The sequence below is a fragment of the Giraffa tippelskirchi genome, chromosome 6, assembly GCF_054371585.1.
Source record: "Giraffa tippelskirchi isolate mGirTip1 chromosome 6, T2T-mGirTip1v1.2.pri, whole genome shotgun sequence".
NCBI classification, from domain to species: domain Eukaryota; kingdom Metazoa; phylum Chordata; class Mammalia; order Artiodactyla; family Giraffidae; genus Giraffa; species Giraffa tippelskirchi.
Genome location: NC_137280.1, coordinates 152,774,748 through 152,797,704, shown reverse-complemented (window position 1 = coordinate 152,797,704; position 22,957 = coordinate 152,774,748). Strand labels below are relative to the sequence as shown.

General features: G+C 38.6%; 1 protein-coding gene across 39 annotated transcripts in view; it reads left to right on the top strand.

Moving 5' to 3' along the window:
• The window catches only part of SSBP2 (single stranded DNA binding protein 2), a 318,118-nt gene that overhangs the window by 82,742 nt on the left and 212,419 nt on the right, over positions 1–22,957 (top strand). For 32 of the 39 annotated variants that reach the window (XM_081503862.1, XM_081503858.1, XM_081503857.1 and 29 more), the window contains exon 2: positions 5,391–5,463. In XM_081503862.1, the coding sequence (XP_081359988.1) occupies positions 5,391–5,463 (73 nt within the window). The remainder of the gene's footprint in view (positions 1–5,390; positions 5,464–22,957) is intronic. The other 7 variants (XM_081503872.1, XM_081503874.1, XM_081503870.1 and 4 more) reach the window with 1 other exon arrangement.

The following is a 22,957-nucleotide window of genomic DNA, read 5'->3' as shown; positions in this document are numbered from 1 at the left end:
TATGAACATTTCTTCATTTCATTAAGCATCTTCAAAAATATATTTTCCCATCACCTGCATATATCACAGTCTAATTATTTCTCTCATCAGATATTTAGGTTACCAGTGTTTCACTGCTACACTTTCGCCATAAACTTCATTATAAATTGCTTGGATTTCTGATTAATTCTTTATAACAGTTTTTTAGAATAAAAAATTACTAGGTCACAGGTTACAAAAGGTTTATTATTTTAATTTTTTCCTATTTACTCCTTTATTTCTTTTAAAATAGGTAATAGAAAGAAGTACTGGATAAATAATCAAACAGAAGAATGTTTATACAGTAAAAAAAAGTCTGCCTCCTATGGTAGGCTCCCACTCCCTAGGGATAAAAAAAATCCTACAATAAAAGATACTGTTTGGATACATATGTTTTCAGCAGAGGGGAAGCTTGGGGAGTGACACTTGTTGCTCCTGTGCCTGTGTGTATATATGAACTGTCTCTGGCAGAATGTACGTGTATATGTGTAGTATACATGGGAGTGTACTCTATAAGCTATTCTACACCCTATGTTTTTCACTTCTACATTTACACTTCCACATTTTACCCTGTAGGCACTGAATGCTTTGTTTGTAGAGTCTTTACTACATTCATTGGTGAAATTTTAAAATATTGTTTATGGCTGGGAGGTTGAATATTTTTCCTTAGGATTATTTACTGGCCATAGGTAGCCATTCTTCTTACTTGGCCTTTAATGTCCATCCTTGCTCATTATTTAAAAATTAAGATTTTCATGTTCTGGCAGGTCATAGTATATGAGCAGAATGTATTAAGCATATTAGCTTTTTGTTGTCCTATGGGTCATATATCCATTTTTCTCAGTCTGTTATTGCTTTTTAGTTTTATTTGGTTCTTTTTGAGAGATCGTCAGAGTTTTAACATCATTTTTTTTCATTTTTAGATATCTTTAATTCCCTTCTAATTATATATTTTGTGACTCATAAAAAAATCTATTTTTGTTAGAATTACTTACCAAATAAAATATGAGTGGAATTACCCCCTTGCCTTTTGTAAACAGATTAAAAAGTTGAACTGTAGACTGGTCCACCCCAGCTTACTAGAGATTTGAATCCATGAAGCCTAGTTGAAATAGATTTCAGTCCATCAGAATTGAAGGTTGATAGAATTTGAATTGTGAAGTTTTGTCCGTACCTTTTCTGTTCTGCCTCCTATGGCACCGTGAGTGTATATGTGTGTAACTTGCAGAGAGGGAACTGAATGTGCATCACATTTGTAGGTGATATGTAATTAGTGTTTTGACAGCAGTGCAAAGTGGGCTCAGGCTTTAGCTGTTTTCAGTGTTCCTCCATTTGTAACTTCTGTCTTTACTTTTAATTTTAAAGTGTAATGCCTGCAGTAACCAGGGAGTAAAGAAGGTCTTGAGCTATTTCAGGTTTGGATCTCTCTCTAGAGTTTCTGGTCAAATGATTTTGTTAACTCAGTCATTGATATCTATTTGAAATTTAGAATGAAATGAAGATAAAGATATATGATCTACGAACCTTTGATATACTTTTTTGTTAATTAGTGTTTTTAAAAAAAAGTGTGTCTGCTTTCTGGAACCAAACTCTTAAATACATGATTACTAATTTTGTTTTCTGTGTAATTGGATTACATTATAAGCCACCGGGGCTTCCCTGGTGGCTCAGACAGTGAAGAATCTGGCTGCAAAGTGGGAGACTTGGGTTCGATCCCTGGGTTGGGAAGATCCCCTGGAGTAGGGAATGACAACCCACTCCAGTATTCTTGCCTAGAGAATTCCATGGATAGAAGAACCTGAAGGGCTACAGTCCATGGGGTCATAAAGGGTCAGACATGACCGAGTGACTAACAGCTTTCACTTTTTCATTTCATGAGCCACTAGATTAAATAGCCACTCTGTGCTTTTTCAAAAGTAGATAGATTTGTTAAACATCCTAAAAAGGAAAAGGAAGATGTTAATATGACAGTGTACACATTTAAAATATTGGTACATTCAGTATTTACCTGTAGATTTTCATTGTTCAGTAGAAATTGAATCTGACTAAAGTGTTTGATGATCTCATGTCACTGGGTGAGGGACCAAGCTGTGGTGCATGTGCACGGATGGACAGGTGTCCCTCCCCACCCCCCTGGAAACATTTGTCTTCATACAACATTAATTTATTACAGGACTTTTCCCTCAGAACCTTCTGAAGGTTCTTATTTCTGGTGACCCTCATGCCTCTGTAGGGAGCTAATGGGAATCCACAGTATCTGTACCTGAAGGTAAAACAAATACTTCTGTCACTGTGGCTCCTAGTGGTCCTTCAGGAGCAAGAGGGAGGATCGAAAGGAATGGCAAATGTGGGGGCAACTGTGGCATTGGTGACTTGGGAATGTAATATGTGACATATTTAGCTGAAACTGTTGCAATCATTGTTACACTATTTGCTGTGCTCTCCAATCCTTTCAACAGCACTGCAAGGAAAGTATCCTTTCCATTTTGCAAATGAGGAAACTGAGACTCAGAAATTATGTTTCCTTGAAAGTGAGCACAGGTACTATAAACAGATGGAGAAGGGGAATTTAACACCGGACATGGTCAAGTTAAGAGAGAACTGTCTTGCTAGAAATTTCAAACTGATTTGGAGAAGCTGGTTTGTAGCTTGGTAGAGAGGATAGGATTAAAGAGATGGGTTTGGAAAATCCTATGCACTGAGGTGAGCTTTTCAGGTGGCGCTAGTGGTAAAGAACCCACCTGCCAGTGCAGGAGGTGTGACATGTGGGTTTGATCCCTGAGTAGGGAAGATCCCCTGAGTAGAGGGCATGGCAACTGACTCCAGGATTCCTGCCTGGAGAATCCCCATGGACAGAGGAGCCTGGCGGGCTGTAGTCCATGGGGTCGCAGAGTTGGACACCATGACGGAAGCGACTTAGCAAGCATGTACAGAGATAGTAGTTAAAATTTGGAGATTTGCTAGTGATGTATTTCACAGTCACCATGGCAGTGGAGTTGATTAATTGTTCACCTGTGTGATGCTCCCTGCTACTCTTTCCAGAGCACAGGTCCTGACTGCCTGGGAAGCATTCATTTTGTTCCAGGGAGGTGATAGAACGTTAGAATACGTTAGGCGGCATTGTAGGTAAGATTTTCTCAGCCCTGTCCTGTTTTATCACCCTGTTGATAAAAATATGATGTGCTGCTACAGCTGAGATTTGAAGGATAGGAGGACAGGCACACACCTTGGAAGATGCTTCAGAATCTTTAGTTCTATAGTTTGAAACCCCTTCCTTTCATTGATTCTCTGCCCCCACCAATACATCTTTTAGAATCACTGTCCTGGACTCACTGAAGGAGGAGGGGAGATTGTTGCTTTAAATTCTACTTATAAAGAGATACACTTTTTGTTACCTAATTAATTGGGGGAGACATATAAGAAATATGTTATCTTCTTTAATATTACAAAGAAGAAATTCCAAGGAAGTGGCTTGCTCAACTTTAAGGAATGGTTTGTATTGCAAGGACACAGCTAAGTCGAGCTCTGGCCTTGCCTGGTCTGCAGTCTCTTCTCTTACCTCATCCCGTGCCCCTGCTTCACAGTGCCTCTCGCTTTCAGCTTCTCCAAGCTTGGAGGAACGTCCTTACTGTTGAGCGCTTGACTTGGATCTGGCTCTCTTGTCTAGCCTTCACTGCTGGTTTGGCTCTAGGCCCAAGATTTAACAACCCGCAAGAAATAACATGAGGCTCTAGGGCAATAGCAGGAGGACCATGATGCCCCTGGTAGGCAATTTTGAGGGTTTGGCCTCTCCAGGAGAAATTCACAGATATTTTCTCTTTCAAGGTGAAACCTGCCATCATGGTCAGGGCATCATGTGATAGGGCTGGAAGCAGTTAGTAGAGGGACAGGGTATGTGGAATATGTGTGTTTGAAGAACGTGTGACAAGAATCACCTGTGGGGTTTGTTTGTTTGAAACTACAGGAACATTTCAGTTCCCATATCCCATATGATGTATGTTGGGTATGAACCTTCCCCACGGAGCATCACACAGGGATGTGACCTGTGCCTCAGCAGGGTTAGGGCAGAAGACAAGTTGAGAAGCACCGACCTAGGAAATGGCATTCAACTTGAAGAGAATAGATGTTTCTAAATTATATTTATATACTCACTGTCAACAACTTACTTTTCATCTATGAGTAACTTTAACATGTATCTATTCATGGTGCTTAGTAACTACAGAATGATTCTCATCTTAAGTGTTTGACAGTTTTGGAATGGAGAAATAATTAAATGGACAGAGCAATGATTATATACAGGCTTTCCCTTTTCATAACAAGTACATGTTATGTTTTCATAAACATGAAGAAAATACTCATTTTTGCAAATGCCATCAGTCTTTAACAATCATAAATTCACTTGGCAAGATAAATGGTGTAGCTGTACAGAATTGTGGTTATTGTTACATTGTTTTGTTTACTGTAAACCTGGCTCAATATTGGTAAATACAGTGTAGCAGAAACTGAAGTGTTTTGAGCTATCTGGGCATTGGTCCAAGATATCATTAAAAATACTGCCTCAGACTAATTTGGGTTTATGAATAATATTTTGTTAACAGCTTAACTAAAATTGAGCCACATGGTCTAGCTTAAAATTCTGAATCCACAAGTTAATGAGAGTACTATAAGTGGATAGTGCATACTTAATATTCTATATTTGAGTGATAAATTTATTTGTACTTTTGTGTTAACCTTTAAGTTGTAAGTCCCCAAAAGCCTAATATAATCTAGTATCTTTAAAGTTTATTTGATGCTGTGATTTGCAGTTAATTTGAGTTTCTTATAAACTAAAATATTGCTGGTTTAACAATAACATCTAAAGAATAAGGAGAAAGTGCTGAACAAATATTACAATGGATGTTCAACATTTATTTTGACATATGGATGTGTAAACAGCTGGAATATATAGTAACATTCACTAAAAAGATGGAAGGATATAGTGTAGTTGTAAAAGTCCAATTATTTATTATACTAATAATTATACCTTAACATAGGTTATGGGAATTATTAATGTTTAGTTTTAAATTAATAATTCATATTAGGTACAAAAGAGAATTTAGGGTATGATAAATTAGATGATACAAGACAAAAAAATCCTTATTTAGGTGTTTCTTACCAAAAGATACAATGTATCGTATTCTTTTGTGTCCTATTTAAATTAAAGTTCTTTCTGAACATACATGTGTAAACTCCCATTGAAAAGATGTTGGAAGAGTTGATTTTCTGTCACTGTTAGTGTGAAAAATATTTTCATAATGAAAAGGTGTATGCATTGTTTAAAGAATGAATTTTAAATATACCTCTTCTCAATAAATATTTTATTCTTTTCCCAGGTTAGCACTCTACGTATATGAGTATCTGCTCCATGTAGGAGCTCAGAAATCGGCCCAAACATTTTTATCAGAGGTATGTTATATATATTTTCTGTATTGTATTTTGATATCCTTTATAAGTGAATGAAAAATATAATGTAACAGTTACTTGAAAATAGTGAATGTTCAGTTATCCAAATGCATAATGTAGTTTTTGTAGATCATTGGAAGCATTTGCAGTATCCCAAAATGCCATTTCTGTGCAAATAACTTCCTACTCAACTTTCTAGCCATTTTCCCCCCTTAGGAATAGAAACTAATATTAACCTCAGCAACAATAATCAAGAAAGCAAATTTGCTTTAAGAGAAAAAACGCAAACACCATCATATCTCTAGTTTTAGAAATGTTTTATTTTGGCATTATTCACAGTTTTGGAAAATGTGGTTTTTTTGTTTTGTATAGATAATAGTGGGTTGGTGACTGAACTTAAGTTAGAAAAGATTTTGATAATCTTGCTTCAAGTTCTTGTTTCTATTTTTCTCCACAATTTTTAAACCTTAAATTTGAGCTTTCATGCAGTGTTACCTTTTCTTCTTCAATTGATATAATAATGAGGAAGAGGAGGACTTTATTGAGTTATATTATGTGTGAGCATATTTATCTATAGTTCTTCTAAGAAATTTGCAAGGCATATGGTATTATTTCTGATTTACTGATAAGAACTATAGGACTCAGGGAGTTTATATAACTAGTTTGTGGTCACACAGCTTAGTAAGTTATTGAACTAGAATTCAAACCTTAGGTCCATGTTAATTCCAAAGCCCCTGGTTTCCCCTCTGTATCTGTGCTGTCCAGTATGGTAGCTACTGGCCAAATATGGCTTTTTGAGCACTTGAAATATGACTGATCCAACTGAGAAATGCTGTAAGTATGAAGTTACACACTGGATTTTGAAGACTTGATGTGGACAAAAGAATACAAAATATCTATAATTTAAAAAATTTGATCACATTGAAAGGATAATATTTTGGATATATTAGGTAAAATAAAATTGCTAACGTTATTTTTCTTTTTCTATTTTAAAAGTAGTTACTAGAAAATTTTAAATTATATCTGTGGCCCTCATTTGTGGCCTGTGTTTCTTTTTTTGGGGGGGGGGGTTATTTTATTTTATTTTTTTTATAAATTTATTTATTTTAGTTGGGGGCTAATTACTTTACAATATTATAATAGTTTTTGCCATACATTGACATGAATCAGCCATGGGTTTACATATGTTCCCCTTCCTGGACCCCCCACCCACCTCCCTCCCCATCCCATCCCTCTGGGTCATCCCATTGCCCCAGCCCTGAGCCTTTGTCTCATGCATCGAACGTGGAATGGTGTTCTGTTTCACATGTGATAATATACATGTTTCAATGCTATTCTCCCAGAACGTCCCACCCTCACCTTCTCCCTCAGAGTCCATAAAATTGTTCTATGCATCTGTGTCTCTTATTCTGTCTCGCATATAGGGTTATCGTTACCATCTTTCAAATTCCATATATATGCATTAGTATACTGTATTGTTGTTTTTCTTTCTGGCTTACTTCACTCTGTATAATGGGCTCCAGTTTCATCCATCTCAGTAGAACCGATTCAAATGTATTTTTTTAATGGCTGAGTAATATTCCATTGTGTATATGTACCACAGCTTCCTTATCCATTCGTCTGCTGATGGACATCTAGGTTGCTTCCATGTCCTGGCTATTGTAAACAGTGCTGCGATGAACATTGGGGTACACGCGTCTCTTTCAATTCTGGTTTCTTTGGTGTGTATGCCCAGCAGTGGGATTGCTGGGTCATATGGCAGTTCTATTCCCAGTTTTTTGAGGAATCTCCACACTGTTCTCCATAGTGGCTGTACTAGTTTGCATTCCCACCAACAGTGTAAGAGGGTTCCCTTTTCTCCACGCCCTCTCCAGCATTTATTGCTTGTAGACTTTTGGATAGCAGCCATTCTGACTGGTGTGAAGTGATACCTCATTGTGGTTTTGATTTGCATTTCTCTAATAATGAGTGATGTTGAGCATCTTTTCATGTGTTTGTTAGCCATCTGTATGTCTTCCTTGGAGAAATGTCTGTTTAGTTCTTTGGCCCATTTTTTGATTGGGTCATTTATTTTTCTGGAATTCAGCTGCAGGAGTTGCTTGTATATTTTTGAGATTGTTTGTCTGTTGCTTCATTTGCTATTATTTTCTCCCATTCTGAAGGCTGTCTTTTCAGCTTGCTTATAGTTTCCTTTGTTGTGCAAAAGCTTTTAATTTTAATTAGGTCCCATTTGTTTATTTTTGCTTTTATTTCCAATATTCTGGGAGGTGGGTCATGGAGGATCCTGTTGTGATTTATGTCGGAGAGGGTTTTGCCTATGTTTTCCTCTAGGAGTTTTATAGTTTCTGGTCTTACGTTTAGATCTTTAATCCATTTTGAGTTTATTTTTGTGTATGGTGTTAGGAAGTGTTCTAGTTTCATTCTTTTACTAGTGGTTGACCAGTTTTCCCAGCACCACTTGTTAAAGAGATTGTCTTTTCTCCATTGTATATTCTTGCCTCCTTTGTCGAAGATAAGGTGTCCATAGGTGCGTGGGTTTATCTCTGGGCTTTCTATTTTGTTCCATTGATCTATATTTCTATCTTTGTGCCAGTACCATACTGTCTTGATGACTGTGGCTTTGTAGTAGAGCCTGAAGTCAGGCAGGTTGATTCCTCCATTTCCATTATTCTTCCTCAAGATTGCTTTGGCTATTCGAGGTTTCTTATATTTCCATACAAATTGTGAGATGATTTGTTCTAGTTCTGTGAAAAATACCATTGGTAGCTTGATAGGGATTGCATTGAATCTATAGATTGCTTTGGGTAGTATACTCATTTTCACTATATTAATTCTTCCAATCCATGAACACGGTATATTTCTCCATCTGTTTGTGTCCTCTTTGATTTCTTTCATCAGTGTTTTATAGTTTTCTATATATAAGTCTTTTGTTTCTTTAGGTAGATATATTCCTAAGTATTTTATTCTTTTTGTTGCAATGGTGAATGGTATTGTTTTCTTAATTTCTCTTTCTGTTTTCTCATTATTGGAGTATAGGAATGCAAGGGATTTCTGTGTGTTAATTTTATATCCTGCAACTTTACTATATTCATTGATTAACTCTAGTAATTTTCTAGTAGAGTCTTTAGGGTTTTCTATGTAGAGGATCATGTCATCTGCAAACAGTGAGAGTTTTACTTCTTCTTTTCCTATCTGTATTCCTTTTATTTCTTTTTCCGCTCTGATTGCTGTGGCCAAAACTTCCAAAACTATGTTGAATAGTAGTGGTAAAAGTGGGCATCCTTGCCTTGTTCCTGACTTTAGGGGAAATGCTTTCAATTTTTCACCATTGAGGATAATGTTTGCTGTGGGTTTGTCATACATAGCTTTTATTATGTTGAGGTATGTTCCTTCTGTTCCTACCTTCTGGAGGGTTTTTATCATAAATGGATGCTGAATTTTGTCAAAGGCTTTTTCTGCATCTATTGAGATAACCATATGGTTTTTTTCTTTCAATTTGTTAATGTGGTGTATTACATTGATTGATTTGCAGATGTTAAAAAAACCTTGCATTCCTGGGATAAAGCCCACTTGGTCATGATGTATGATCTTTTTAATATGATGTTGGATTCTGTTTGCTAGAATTTTATTAAGGATTTTTGCATCTATGTTCATCAGTGATATTGGCCTGTAGTTTTCCTTTTTTGTGACATCTTTGTCTGGTTTTGGAATTAGGGTGATGGTGGCCTCATAGAATGAGTTTGGAAGTTTACCATCTTCTGCAATTTTCTGGAAGAGTTTGAGTAGGATAGGTGTTAGCTCTTCTCTAAATTTTTGGTAGAATTCCGCTGTGAAGCCGTCAGGTCCTGGGCTTTTGTTTGCTGGAAGATTTCTGATTACAGTTTCGATTTCCGTGCTTGTGATGGGTCTGTTAAGATCTTCTATTTCTTCCTGGTTCAGTTTTGGAAAGTTATACTTTTCTAAGAATTTGTCCATTTCTTCCAAGTTGTCCATTTTATTGGCATATAGTTGTTGGTAGTAGTCTCTTATGATCCTTTGTATTTCTGTGGAGTCTGTTGTGATCTCTCCATTTTCATTTCTAATTTTGTTGATCTGATTCTTCTCCCTTTGTTTCTTGATGAGTCTGGCTAATGGCTTGTCAATTTTGTTTATCTTCTCGAAAAACCAGCTTTTAGTTTTGTTGATTTTTGCTATGGTCTCTTTTGTTTCTTTTGCATTTATTTCTGCCCTAATTTTTAAGATTTCTTTCCTTCTACTGACCCTGGGGTTCTTCATTTCTTCCTTCTCTAGTTGCTTTAGGTGTAGAGTTAGTTGATTTATTTGATTTTTTTCTTGTTTCTTGAGGTACGCCTGTATTGCTATGAACCTTCCCCTTAGCATTGCTTTTACAGTGTCCCATAGGTTTTGGGTTGTCGTGTTTTCATTTTCATTCGTTTCTATGCATAATTTGATTTCTTTTTTGATTTCTTCTGTGATTTGTTGGTTATTCAGAAGCATGTTGTTTAGCCTCCATATGTTGGAATTTTTAATAGTTTTTTTCCTGTAATTGAGGTCTAATCTTACTGCATTGTGGTCAGAGAAGATGGCTGGGATGATTTCAATTTTTTGGAATTTACCAAGGCTAGATTTATGGCCCAGGATGTGATCTATCCTGGAGAAAGTTCCGTGTGCACTTGAGAAAAAGGTAAAATTGATTGTTTTGGGGTGGAAAGTCCTGTAAATATCAATTAAATCCAGTTTGTCTATTGTATCATTTAAAGTTTGTGTTTCCTTGTTAATTTTCTGTTTAGTTGATCTATCCATATGCGTGAGTGGAGTATTAAAGTCTCCCACTATTATTGTGTTATTGTTAATTTCCCCTTTCATACTTGTTAGTATTTGCCTTATATATTGTGGTGCTCCTATGTTGGGTGCATATATATTTATGATTGTTATGTCTTCTTCTTGGATTGATCCTTTGATCTTTATGTAGTGTCCTTTGTCTCTTTTCACAGCCTTTATTTTAAAGTCTATTTTATCTGAAATGAGTATTGCGACTCCTGCTTTCTTTTGGTCTCCGTTTTCATGAAATATGTTTTTCCATCCCTTCACTTTCAGCCTGTGTGTGTCCCTAGTTTTGAGGTGGGTCTCTTGTAGACAGCATATATAGGGGTCTTGTTTTTGTATCCATTCAGCCAGCCTTTGTCTTTTGGTTGGGGCATTCAACCCATTTACATTTAAGGTAATTATTGATAAGTATGATCCCGTTGCCATTTACTTTGTTGTTTTGAGTTCGTGTTGAAACATCCTTTCTGTGTTTCCTGTTTAGAGAAGATCCTTTAGCATTTGTTGGAGAGCTAGTTTGGTGGTGCTGAATTCCCTCAGCTCTTGCTTGTCTGTAAAGCTTTTGAATTCTCCTTCATATCTGAATGAGATCCTTGCTGGGTACAGTAATCTGGGTTGTAGATTATTCTCTTTCATTACTTTAAGTATGTCCTGCCATTCCCTTCTAGCCTGAAGGGTTTCTATTGAAAGATCAGCTGTTATCCTTATGGGGATCCCCTTGTGTGTTATTTGTTGTTTTTCCCTTGCTGCTTTTAATATTTGTTCTTTGTGTTTGATCTTTGTTAATTTGATTAATATGTGTCTTGGGGTGTTTCGCCTTGGGTTTATCCTGTTTGGAACTCTCTGGGTTTCTTGGACTTCTGTGACTATTTCTTTCCTCATTTTAGGGAAATTTTCAACTATTATCTCCTCGAGTATTTTTTCATGGCCTTTCCTTTTATCTTCTTCTTCTGGGACTCCTATGATTCGAATGTTGGGGTGTTTCATATTGTCCCAGAGGTCCCTGAGGTTTTCCTCATTTCTTTTGATTCTTTTTTCTTTTTTCCTCTCTGCTTCGTTTATTTCTATCATTCTATCTTCTACCTCACTTATCCTATCTTCTGCCTCCGTTATTCTACTGTTGGTTCCCTCCAGAGTGTCTTTTATCTCCTTTATTTCATTATTCATTATATATTGACTCCTTTTTATTTCTTCTAAGTCCTGATAAACATTTCTTGCATCTTCTCAGTCCTTGTCTCCAGGCTATTTATCTGTAACTCCATTTTGCTTTCAAGATTTTGGATCATTTTTATTATCATTATTCTAAATTCTTTTTCAGATAGATTCCCTATCTCCTCCTCTTTTGTTTGGTTTGGTGGGCATTTCTCATTTTCCTTTACTTGCTGAGTATTTCTCTGCCTTTTCATCTTGTTTAGATTGCTGTGTTAGGCGTGGCCCTTCTGTATTCTGGTAGTATGAAGTTCCTCTTTATTGTGGAGGTTCCTCACTGTGGGTGTGGTTGGACAGGTGGCTTGTCAAGGCTTCCTGGTTGGGGGAGCTTGTGTCGGTGTTCTGGTAGGTGGAGCTGTATTTCTGCTCTCTAGAGTGCAATGGAGTGACCAGTATTAATTTTTGAGATGTCTATGGATTTGGTGTGCCTCTGGGCAGCCTGTATATTGATGCTCAGGGCTATGTTCCTGTATTGCTGGAGAATTTGCGTGGTATGTCTTGCTCTGGAACTTATTGGCTCTTGGGTGGAGCTTGGTTTCAGTGTATATGTGGAGGCTATTGGATGGTCTCTTATTAATTAATGTTTCCCCTGGCTTTCAGTCTTATTCTTGCAGTAGCCTCAAGACTTCTCCATCCATGCAGCATCAATAATAAAACTTTTAGGTTAATGGTGAAAAGATTCTCCACAGTGAGGGATACCCAGAAAGGTTCACTGAGTTACATGGAGAGATGAGGTGGAGGGGGTGGTTGAGGTGACCAGGAGGGGAAGAGGGGAATTCAAATGTGGAGAGAGCAATCTAGCCAGTAAGCACATCCCTCTGTGCTTTCCACAGTCTGGAACCCTCAGAGTGGTTCACAGAGATACATAGAGAGGGGGGAGGAAGGTAATAGAGGTGAGCATGACTAGAAAGGGAGGAATCGAGAGGGGAGAGAGATCTGGGCAGTATCCTGTTCCTGAAGTGTTCTCCTGTACCCAGAACACCCTCAGAGATTCACAGAATTGGGTTGAGAAGAGAAGGAGGAGGGTGGGAGATAGAGGTTCCCTGGGGGAGAAGAAAGAGCATCAATAGGGGGAGAGAGTAATCAGGCCAGTGATCACACTCCTGAGTAAAAATGGGTCCTAGAGATTGGGTTCTTAAATGTACAAAATTGATATCAAATATGTAAAACAAAGATTAAAAATCTAGAGTAGAGGTTAGACTCTTATAAAACTTACAATATAAAAAAAAAAGAAAAAAGGAAACAGTGTAAAAAGAAAAAAAAACAGTAAAACAGTAAAAAAAGAAACAGGAAAAAGAGTAAAACAGGAAAAAAACAGTAAAAAAAGAAAACACAAAAGGTATAAGATATATATATGCAATTTGCTTCAAAAATAGGGTTTTTTTTTTTGCAAGTTAATAGTGGGTTATGAAAATGAAAGTTAAAGGTGTAATAGAGGACTTGAAGAAAAAGGAAAGAAGAGAAAAAATAATTTTAAAAAAATTTAAAAAAAAATTAAAAAAAAAAAATAATAGTAAAAAAAAATATATCCCAGGCTTTCTCTGGAGCTGTTGTGAGCAGTGTGGGGTCTGCTCAGTTTCAGATAGATCCTTGTTCCTGCTTATACTTTTCAAGATCTATTGGTCCCTTTCAATGCAGTTGGTATTAACTACAGGGATTTTAATCTGTTGGCCTGTCACTTCCAAGGCGCTTCCCTCTGTTTATTTGGCTTCTGTTTGAGGTCTCTTCAGTATCTAATTTCCGCCCTGCAACAAAGGGGTGGAGGTGGTCTCTTTAGGTTCGCTTGTTCAATCGTGCTGTGGGAAGGAAGGAACACTGCACACCTGGCGTGTGTGTGGTGAGCTCGCAGTGTCTCGGCCGCAGTGGGTTCGCCCCCGTTCACGGCGTGTGTGCTTTCCCCGTCTACCCTGCTCAGGCTTCAGGTTACTGGGCCAGGGAGTGGGCCCTGAGATGCATGCACTTCCCAGGTCTAAGCCGCTCAGGTTCAGGCTCCCGGTTACTCCACAAAGGCGCAGACTCGGTTTCGCCCGCGGCTTGTGCCGTTCCCAGTCGGAGCTGCCCAGGCGGCCAGGAGTTTGGCGAGCGCTCTCCCCTGTTGGGGCGGTGCGGCTTATCACCTCCCTGGTCCCCGCCTCGGTTTACCGGCGCGCCCGGCTCCGGTGTGCTTTGTGTCGGTTCTGGGGAGCTGGTCTCTGGCTGCGACCCTCCCGGTGGCTGTCGACCCTCTGGGATCTCAGGCAGTCTGTGCTTAGAAACTGGGAGCCTGTTTGCAGTTTGGTAGGGGGTGCCCTCTCTGGGGCCGAGTTTGCCCTTTCCGGCTCTGGCAGGCCCTGCCTGCCTGCTGTGTCCGGCGGGGGATGGGGCGGTCCGCAGCCGGCTAGCTCTCCTCTGGTATCGCTCAGTCCTTTGTTCTGTGAGCGGGCCGGCAGTGCCTTAGAGTTGGGCTTTTCGCGGGATAGTTCTCTCTCTCTGGCTGTCCCACAGTTTAGGTTACTATCTCACGTTAGCTCCCTCAGATTGCCCTCAGGGTGTTCAGGCCCGGTCCTTACCCTAGGCAGTGCCGCCCGCTCCTCTCCGTTCAGCCCCCACTTGCTGGTGGTGGATGATGCGAGCGTCTGGGTTTCTTTGCTGGGAGTTGCTTTAGGCACGTAATCTGTGGGTTTTATTTATTTTTTCTCCCAGTTACATTGCCCTCCGAGATAAGAAATCTTCCCCCACACCCGCCGGTGAGAGGGTTTCCTGGTGCTTGGAAATTTCTCCTCTTTTACAACTCCCTCCCCGGGACGGGTCTCCGTCCCTAACTCTTTTGTCTCTCTTTTTATCTTTTATAATTTCTCCTACCTCTTTTGAAGATAATGCGCTGTCTTTGTGGATGCCTGACGTCCTCTGCCAGCCTTCAGAAGTAGTTTTGTGAAGTTTGCTCAGCGTTCAGATGTTCTTTCGATAAATTTGTGGAGGAGAGAGTGGTCTCCCCGTCCTATTCCTCCGCCATCTTAGCCCCGCCTCCTGTGGCCTGTGTTTCTCTTTCTGTGGGACAGTGCTGATCAAAATTACATTGTCTCTAGTGATCTCATTAGTTTGCTTCTACGAGATCAGGGACATGACAGGCCACTCCTTGACCAGAGTCCCTGCCTGAGGTACAGCCTTCTTGAGAGTCACTCTCCTCCAACAAGCATACAAGTAAACAAACACACATATCCCCCCAATCGAATTAATCTAATTAGTATATGTGAACCATTGGGGCCTATTTGCAAGTAAGAAAATTGAGAGGTATGGTCAGAACTTAAGTCAATTGTTTTACCATAGAAGGAATATATGCAGTGTAATAAAAATATGATTTCAAAGTACATTTAAGTCAAAACAGAAGTTTAATGTATCTATCTCTGATTAAATCATAAATTAGAAGACTTTGGTCTATAACCTTTCTGAGTCACATTCACTGTTTGATGTTACAAAGGAAGCAACTGATATTGCAAACAGGATACTTTCAATAATTATATTCTTAATCACTGCCAACTTATATTTAAAAGAAACTAAAGTCAGTTATGGAGATTTTAAACTTTTGTTTTAATGCATTTGAAAACTTGATGAAAGGAGTTACTGATCACTTTTCCTAGATAAAGAACTGTTTTGAATTGACTCAACTTTCTGAGTCTGTTTTTTCTTACCAACGTTAATAATCATTTCATCAAACAAAAAAAATGTTGCTAACTTATTTAAGGGAGTTCAAATATTTGGATTCAAATAAGTTACGTAGATTGAGCAGATAACTAGATACTGGACTGATATGCTTCTGAACTCAATGGAAAAGGGAAGTACAACTTTTTCTAGTGCTATTTGGTAAAAATAAAATTATCATTTCAGAAGAGATTTACATATTTTTAAACAAGTATTTACCATGATTTTATTTTCTCTGGCTGCATCTGGAATACAAAACTGAGGATTTCTCCATATCAGTCTGGTTTGATTTCACAAGAGGAATCAGTTAAGCTGAAAATAAACTCCTGTCACCAGGAAGATATACAGTATTACTGGACTTTGGAGATGAGTGTATGTGATTCCCAGGATAGTTACATGTAAACCATTGATCACAAAGCAGTAGGATATATTTTTGTGGGTACATATTTATGAACGTGAAGTAAAGTAAAAGGTCTGAAAGAATATACATTCCACACTAGTTGTTTGTGGGAGTGGGGATGTTAAAGTAATCAAAAAGGAACTTTTATCCTGCAATAAAAAATATTTGTAGGATTTTTTAAAACAAGTCAGTCAGTCAGTTCAGTCACTCAGTTGTGTCCGACTCTTCGAGACCCCATGAACCGCAGCATGCCAGGCCTCCCTGTCCATCACCAACTCCCAGAGTTTACCCAAACTCATGTCCATTGAGTCAGTTATGCCATCCAACCATCTCATCCTCTGTCGTCCCCTTCTCCTCCTGCCCTCAATCTTTCCCAGCATCAGGGTCTTTTCCAATGAGTCAGCTCTTCACATCAGGTGGCCAAAGTATTGGAGTTTCAGCTTCAACATCAGTCCTTCCAGTGAACACCCAGGACTGATCTGCTTTAGGATGGACTGGTTGGATCTCCTTGCATTCCAAGGGACTCTCAAGAGTCTTCTCCAACACCACAGTGCCAAAGCATCAATTCTTCAAAACAAGAAATATACACAAACACACACACATATATATATTTGTATAGTTAAAATTATCTTGATTTTAAAATGAAAATTTGGAGGTAGATTTGTAATCTACCTGAGTAGATTACACTGCTGAGTACACCCTCAAGTTCTAGATCCAGTCATCCCTCCATATACACTGGGGATCAGTTCCAGGAGCCCCTCCTCCCCCGTGGATGCCAAAATCCACAGATGATCAGGTCCCTTACGTAAAACAGCACAGTGTTTGCATATAACCTACACTCATTTTTGCATGTATTTTAAATCATCTCTGGATTCGTTATAATACCTAATACAGTGCAAATGCTGTGTAATAGTTCTAAATACAATGTAAATGATATGTAAATAGTTGCCCATTGTGAGCAATTTTAAGTTTGACTTTTTGAAACTTTCTGGAAGATTTTTTCCAAGTATTTTCTACCTATGGTTGTTTGTGGATGTGGAACCTGCAGATAAGACCATTGACTATAATTTCAGTTGGTAAAATTTCAGTATCTTGCTATATTATCCTCCTTCATGCTGTAAGTTTCCATCATACCTGCTGCTTGTGTTTGTCTATACATACCAGAAGGCGTCTCTCATCTGGGCTTTATTCAGTACTGTTCACTGCCTAATATCTCCTCCCCTTCTCTCCTTGACTAGCTCAGAGGTAGCTTTCTCTAGGAAAGCTTTATCAGGGCTCCACCTCTCCATGCTGATAGTGCATTCTTAATATGAAAGCCTTTGCATATTCTGCCAAGAAGCTTGGACTTACCTTTTTGGCAAAAGGGAACTTTTATTCTTTTAAGTAAAAGAATAGCATCATTAGCTTTGTACTGCAGTGTCTGTATAAATGGCAGTACCCATCCTCTTAAACTATGGACAGTGTAATCTTTTACAGCTTTGTACCCTATTTAGCATTGCTTTCTCTCTCTTACTTTCACTTGGATCATCTGGAAATTTTAAAGCTGCTTGTTGAATGGGACTTCCCAGATAGTACTAGTGGTAAAGAACCCAGCTGCCCATGCAGGAGATGTAAGAGACGCAGGTTCGGTTCCTGGGTGGGGAAGATCCTCTGGAGAAGGGCATGGCAACCCACTCCAGTATTCTTGCCTGGAGAATCTCATGAACAGGGGAGCCTGGCAGGCTACAATGGGGTCGCACAGCGTCGGACATGACTGAAGCGACTTGGCACATTGAGCATGTTGTAGGATGACTTCTTGAGTCAATTGTGTAGTAAAGGACCATTTTACCTAAATTCTTACGCTATACCAGGTTTTTACCTAATTCAAGTACTGTTAAACAGGGAGCTTAAAAAATAAGGAGACTTACTTATTTGAATTGGATATTTGTGGTAAAAAGGAAGTGACTGAAGTGGCACCAGTTACTCAAGTATTCACTCTGGTGCAAGGTGAAGTAGAATGCTTCTTCCAGTTTCGGCTGTCTGCCTCAGGATGAGTGATGATGTGGATGACTATGACGTTAGTGAGCCCTTGTCAGCCAGGATTTTCTGTGCTGGGGCACCTCTTTCATTTTGAATGGGTTTGCCTTCTGGACTAAGTTGTGAGAAGGTGAAGTTGGAGCTCCAGGCATCATCTGAGCAAGTAAGATGTGAATCTCAGCTTCTAAGTTCTCACTTGGGCTTAGCCTTTCTGATAGTGCCCTTAGCTTAGCCTGTTGGAAATTGGACTGCTTTTGGTAGCTTTGGTTATCAGTTGAAATAGTAGGGCACTCATTAGTCCAGCAGTTTTTTTCCTAGTTAAAAGAAATAGCATTGGACTAACGATAGAATTTAAAACATTAGTCTAGCCAGGTTGTGTTGACCAGCTCACTGTTACCTCTGATTCAACATAGATTCCAAACCATGCCTGAATCCTAAATGTTACTTTGGGCTCATTAAAAACTATCTTTTTGCTGGATTATATTGTTACATTATAGATAATTCTTGTTTATTCCTGAAATTTTGCATGGCATTTGTGCCTCAGAATGAGGCAAGTAAAATTAAGAATTAAGAGTGTTACAGAGATATAAATTTTCCCTTCTTAAAAATTTTACATTGTTTATACTATATTACTAACACTTATTTGCCATAAATTAGCCAGTAAGGTAGCCAGAAATAGAAGCTTAAAAACATCTAATGAATGGCTTCTTCAGATTTTGTTAGGAATGCTAAATTATTGAACTCCATAGATTCCAAAATTCTGTTCTGTTTATTTTTTCATCTATATGAAGAGAGGAAATAATAATAGTGATTTCCTTACATGTTTCTTGAACTTTAACTTGGAGGCAACGTAGTATAGTGGGTCAGAGCAATGACTGTGTGGCCCCACTGCTGGATTTGAATTGTGTTCTAAATCTTATTTACTTATTCCATTTTCTCAATTATGAAAAAAAGGTAATCATAATAGTACTTTGAAGTTGTGCTGAGATTTAAATGAGTTAGTACATATGAAATGACTTGAAAGACCTCGCATGTGGTAAGTGCTCAAAAGTGCTATTTTGAAAATTCTTGACCAGTTCTTTTCTATCTTGTGTAGTTTATTTCTTTAAAAATAAAACTGTAAAAGAGGATGCGATGGTTAGATAGCATCACCAATTCAGTGGGCATGAATCTGAGCAAACTCCGGGAGATACTGGACAGGGGAGCCCGGTGCTCTGCAGTCCATGGGCTTTCAAAGAGTCGGACACGGCTTAGCGACCGAACAACAATAATACACGTATATAGCCTATGTGTCATATGTGCCATATAGCTCCAAGTGTCTGTCACCTGGATAGCCCACAACCCTCCTATTTCCTAGGGTTACCTTTTCTACCAAAATGACTCCAACTCAAACCCTAATATGAGAGATTGTCTCAGGTCCTCTTTATTTATTTATTTATTTTTTTAATAAATTTATTTATTTTAGTTGGGGGCTAATTACTTTACAATATTGTAATAGTTTTTGCCATACATTGACATGAATCAGCCATGGGTTTACATGTGTTCCCCTTCCTGGACCCCCCACCCACCTCCCTCCCCATCCCATCCTTCTGGATCATCCCATTGCCCCGGCCCTGAGCCCTTGTCACATGCATCGAACATGGAATGGTGTTCTGTTTCACATATGATAATATACATGTTTCAATGCTATTCTCCCAGAACGTCCCACCCTCACCTTCTCCCTCAGAGTCCATAAAATTGTTCCATGCATCTGTGTCTCTTATTCTGTCTCGCATATAGGGTTATCGTTACCATCTTTCAAATTCCATATATATGCATTAGTATACTGTATTGTTGTTTTTCTTTCTGGCTTACTTCACTCTGTATAATGGGCTCCAGTTTCATCCATCTCAGTAGAACCGATTCAAATGTATTTTTTTTAATAGCTGAGTAATATTCCATTGTGTATATGTACCACAGCTTCCTTATCCATTCGTCTGCTGATGGACATCTAGGTTGCTTCCATGTCCTGGCTATTGTAAACAGTGCTGCGATGAACATTGGGGTACACGCGTCTCTTTCAATTCTGGTTTCCTCGGTGTATATGCCCAGCAGTGGGATTGCTGGGTCATATGGCAGTTCTATTCCCAGTTTTTTAAGGAATCTCCACACTGTTCTCCATAGTGGCTGTACTAGTTTGCATTCCCACCAACAGTGTAAGAGGGTTCCCTTTTCTCCACACCCTCTCCAGCATTTATTGCTTGTAGACTTTTGGATAGCAGCCATTCTGACTGGTGTGAAATGATACCTCATTGTGGTTTTGATTTGCATTTCTCTAATAATGAGTGATGTTGAGCATCTCTTCATGTGTTTGTTAGCCCTCTGTATGTCTTCTTTGGAGAAATGTCTGTTTAGTTCTTTGGCCCATTTTTTGATTGGGTCGTTTATTTTTCGGGAATTCAGCTGCAGAAGTTGCTTGTATATTTTTGATATTAATTGTTTGTCTGTTGCTTCATTTGCTATTATTTTCTCCCATTCTGAAGGCTGTCTTTTCACCTTGTTTATAGTTTCCTTTGTTGTGCAAAAGCTTTTAATTTTAATTAGGTCCCATTTGTTTATTTTTGCTTTTATTTCCAATATTCTGGGAGGTGGGTCATGGAGGATCCTGCTGTGATTTATGTCGGAGAGTGTTTTGCCTATGTTTTCCTCTAGGAGTTTTATTGTTTCTGGTCTTACGTTTAGATCTTTAATCCATTTTGAGTTTATTTTTGTGTACGGTGTTAGGAAGTGTTCTAGTTTCATTCTTTTACAAGTGGTTGACCAGTTTTCCCAGCATCAGGTCCTCTTTAATATCTCTGGGGCTTACAAGGAGGGGGAAGGTTCTTATGTTTCACTTGCTATAATTTCTTTTTATTTATTTATTTATTTTTTAAACTTTACAATGTTGTATTGGTTTTGCTATACATTGACATGAATCCGCCATGGGTGTACATGTGTTCCCCTTCCAGAACCCCCCTCCCACCCCCCTCCCCATCCCATCCTCCGGGTCATCCCGGCGCACCAGCCCCGAGCACCCTGTGTTCACTTGCTATAACTCCTTGCCCTCCCTCCGTATTGCAGCCCCGCCACTCTTCCTTATGGCTGGTACCTTTTCTTTGCCGGAGCTTTCCTGTTGCCTTCATAGCCTAAAGCCCCACTAACACATTGCTCTTGTGGATGAAGGATTCTTACTGAAAGTTAGGGAAAGACTGAAGACTATTAAGCATTGATTAAGTACAGTACAACCAAGAACATTGACTCAGATATTAGATACCACTACCCTTACGTTCTTTGGTCTTCTTGCCATAGAGAATTTCTCACCAGCTGTTGGCCTGAAGATTCCTTCTGCCTTCTGTCTTGTTGAGTCCTCACAACCTTTCCCAATTGCTCCTTTTCTGAATATTCCCATAACCCCAGACTACTCCTTCCTAGAGACTATTTGCAACCTCCTAAATCCTTGTTATTTTATTGTGTAGAATATTAACTACCTGTTCTTTACTTTCAAACCATTTCTAAGAGCCTCTGCCTTCTGGGCCAGAAATATGAAAGATCCATCAAGGAATTTTCCCAATTTCCCAAGAAAAAAATTTCCTCTTTATAAAGACTTCTGCATTCCTTCTAAAGCAGAGCAGCACTATTCACTAAAATTTTCCATGATTATGGAAATGATCTCTGCTCTCTGCTGTTTAGTAAGTTCTCCATTAGTCACATGTGACAACAGAGCCCTTAAAAAGTGGGCTAGAGAAATCGAAGAACATTCAATTAATTCTATGTAAAAGAGCCACATGTGGTTAATGAGTACCACATTGAATAGCACAGTTTTGAATTACGTCTCCTCCAGAGTGCAGTCAGATTTTTCTTCCTGTTGTACATCTGTTTGCTTTAATTTTAAAAATTAGAATGTGAAAGTGTTAACTTTTATTACATTTAGTGTATAGCTGCACCTATACCTCTGTACATGGACAGTTTTAGAAAATTAGTAGGAACAGTAGATTATATTTAACTTAGAAGTCTCAGGGGTTTTTCTAGGAACAAACATCTCCCCAACCCAGGGACTGACCCCAGGTCTCCTGCATTACAGGCAGATTCTTTATCATGTGAGCCACCAGGGAAGCCTATACATAGGTATACAGATTCTTTTCTTAACATAGGAACTAGCTTTATTCTTTTATGATATTAATTTTTTTCATATTGGTTTTCAAAAAGTAGGAAAGGACTTAGGAATACTCTGTCAAGTTTGGATCTCGTGAGCTTCAGATTTACTGCTGTGCTGCTGGCGATGCTTTTGAAGTAGATCTAGATCATCTCAAGTGGTCCCACACTGACAAAGCCAGAACCCCCCAAAAAAGGTGCTACCAGCATCCAGAATTGCCCCACCTTTACTTTGTTGCCGCTTCTGCAACAAGCAACCACTTCTCTTTTGGAGCCAGGGGCGGGAAGCTTCTCTTCTTCCTCCTGCCCTTTGATCTCCTACTAGTATCTCCTGATAGAACTTACGGGAAACGAGATGGCTAGGAGCCTAGGAAATGCAATTTTCAGAATCCAAGTACTGAGTGTAGAGTGGAGAATATACGAGGGTGGGTGTGGGGCTGAGAGGTAATAGGTAAATGACTAGTATACCTTGCCAGAGCAAATAATGATGAAATAATAAGTACATGTGTATGTATGTGTGTGTGTGTCACAGATTTTTTATTATATGCACTTACTGTGCTTTGATTTTTGTTTTACTTGACTTCGATTGTTTTCTGTCAGTTCGCTAAGCTTTATAAATATTCTCTTTTTGTGGTTGTAGCATTTTTCATTCTATGACCTGTGCCATAGTATAGTTTACCAGTCCCCTTACTAATGGACATTTATATTGTTTTCAGTCTTTTGCAATTACAAATGATGTTTCATTGAAAATTGTTTTATATGTAACTTTATACATGTGACCATATTAATAAATTCCTAGAAGAATTGCTGTATCAGAGAGTATGTTCATTGAAATTTATGATTTTCATTTATAAACCATATGGCATATCTTATGCTTGCCAGTATACCATTCATTCATGATTCAGTGTTTGGCTCTGCATTTATATAGAAATGCTGAAAACACTAGATCATATTACAGAGACACTGCCTAATCACAGACAAGGCCCTCAGATGTAAAGTATGGTGGTAGGCATTGGCCTTGCAATTTACAAGGTTACAGGAGAATACAGCTTTTAGCTGAACTGATGATGGAAGGAAGGGAGGTGGATGATTTAAGGAGCAAAAGCCTTGGAATAGGGAATACATACAGAGGCTGCGATAATACAAGAAGAAAAAATAGAAATTATTTGTATAAATACCACTTAAGCACCTAAACAAGTC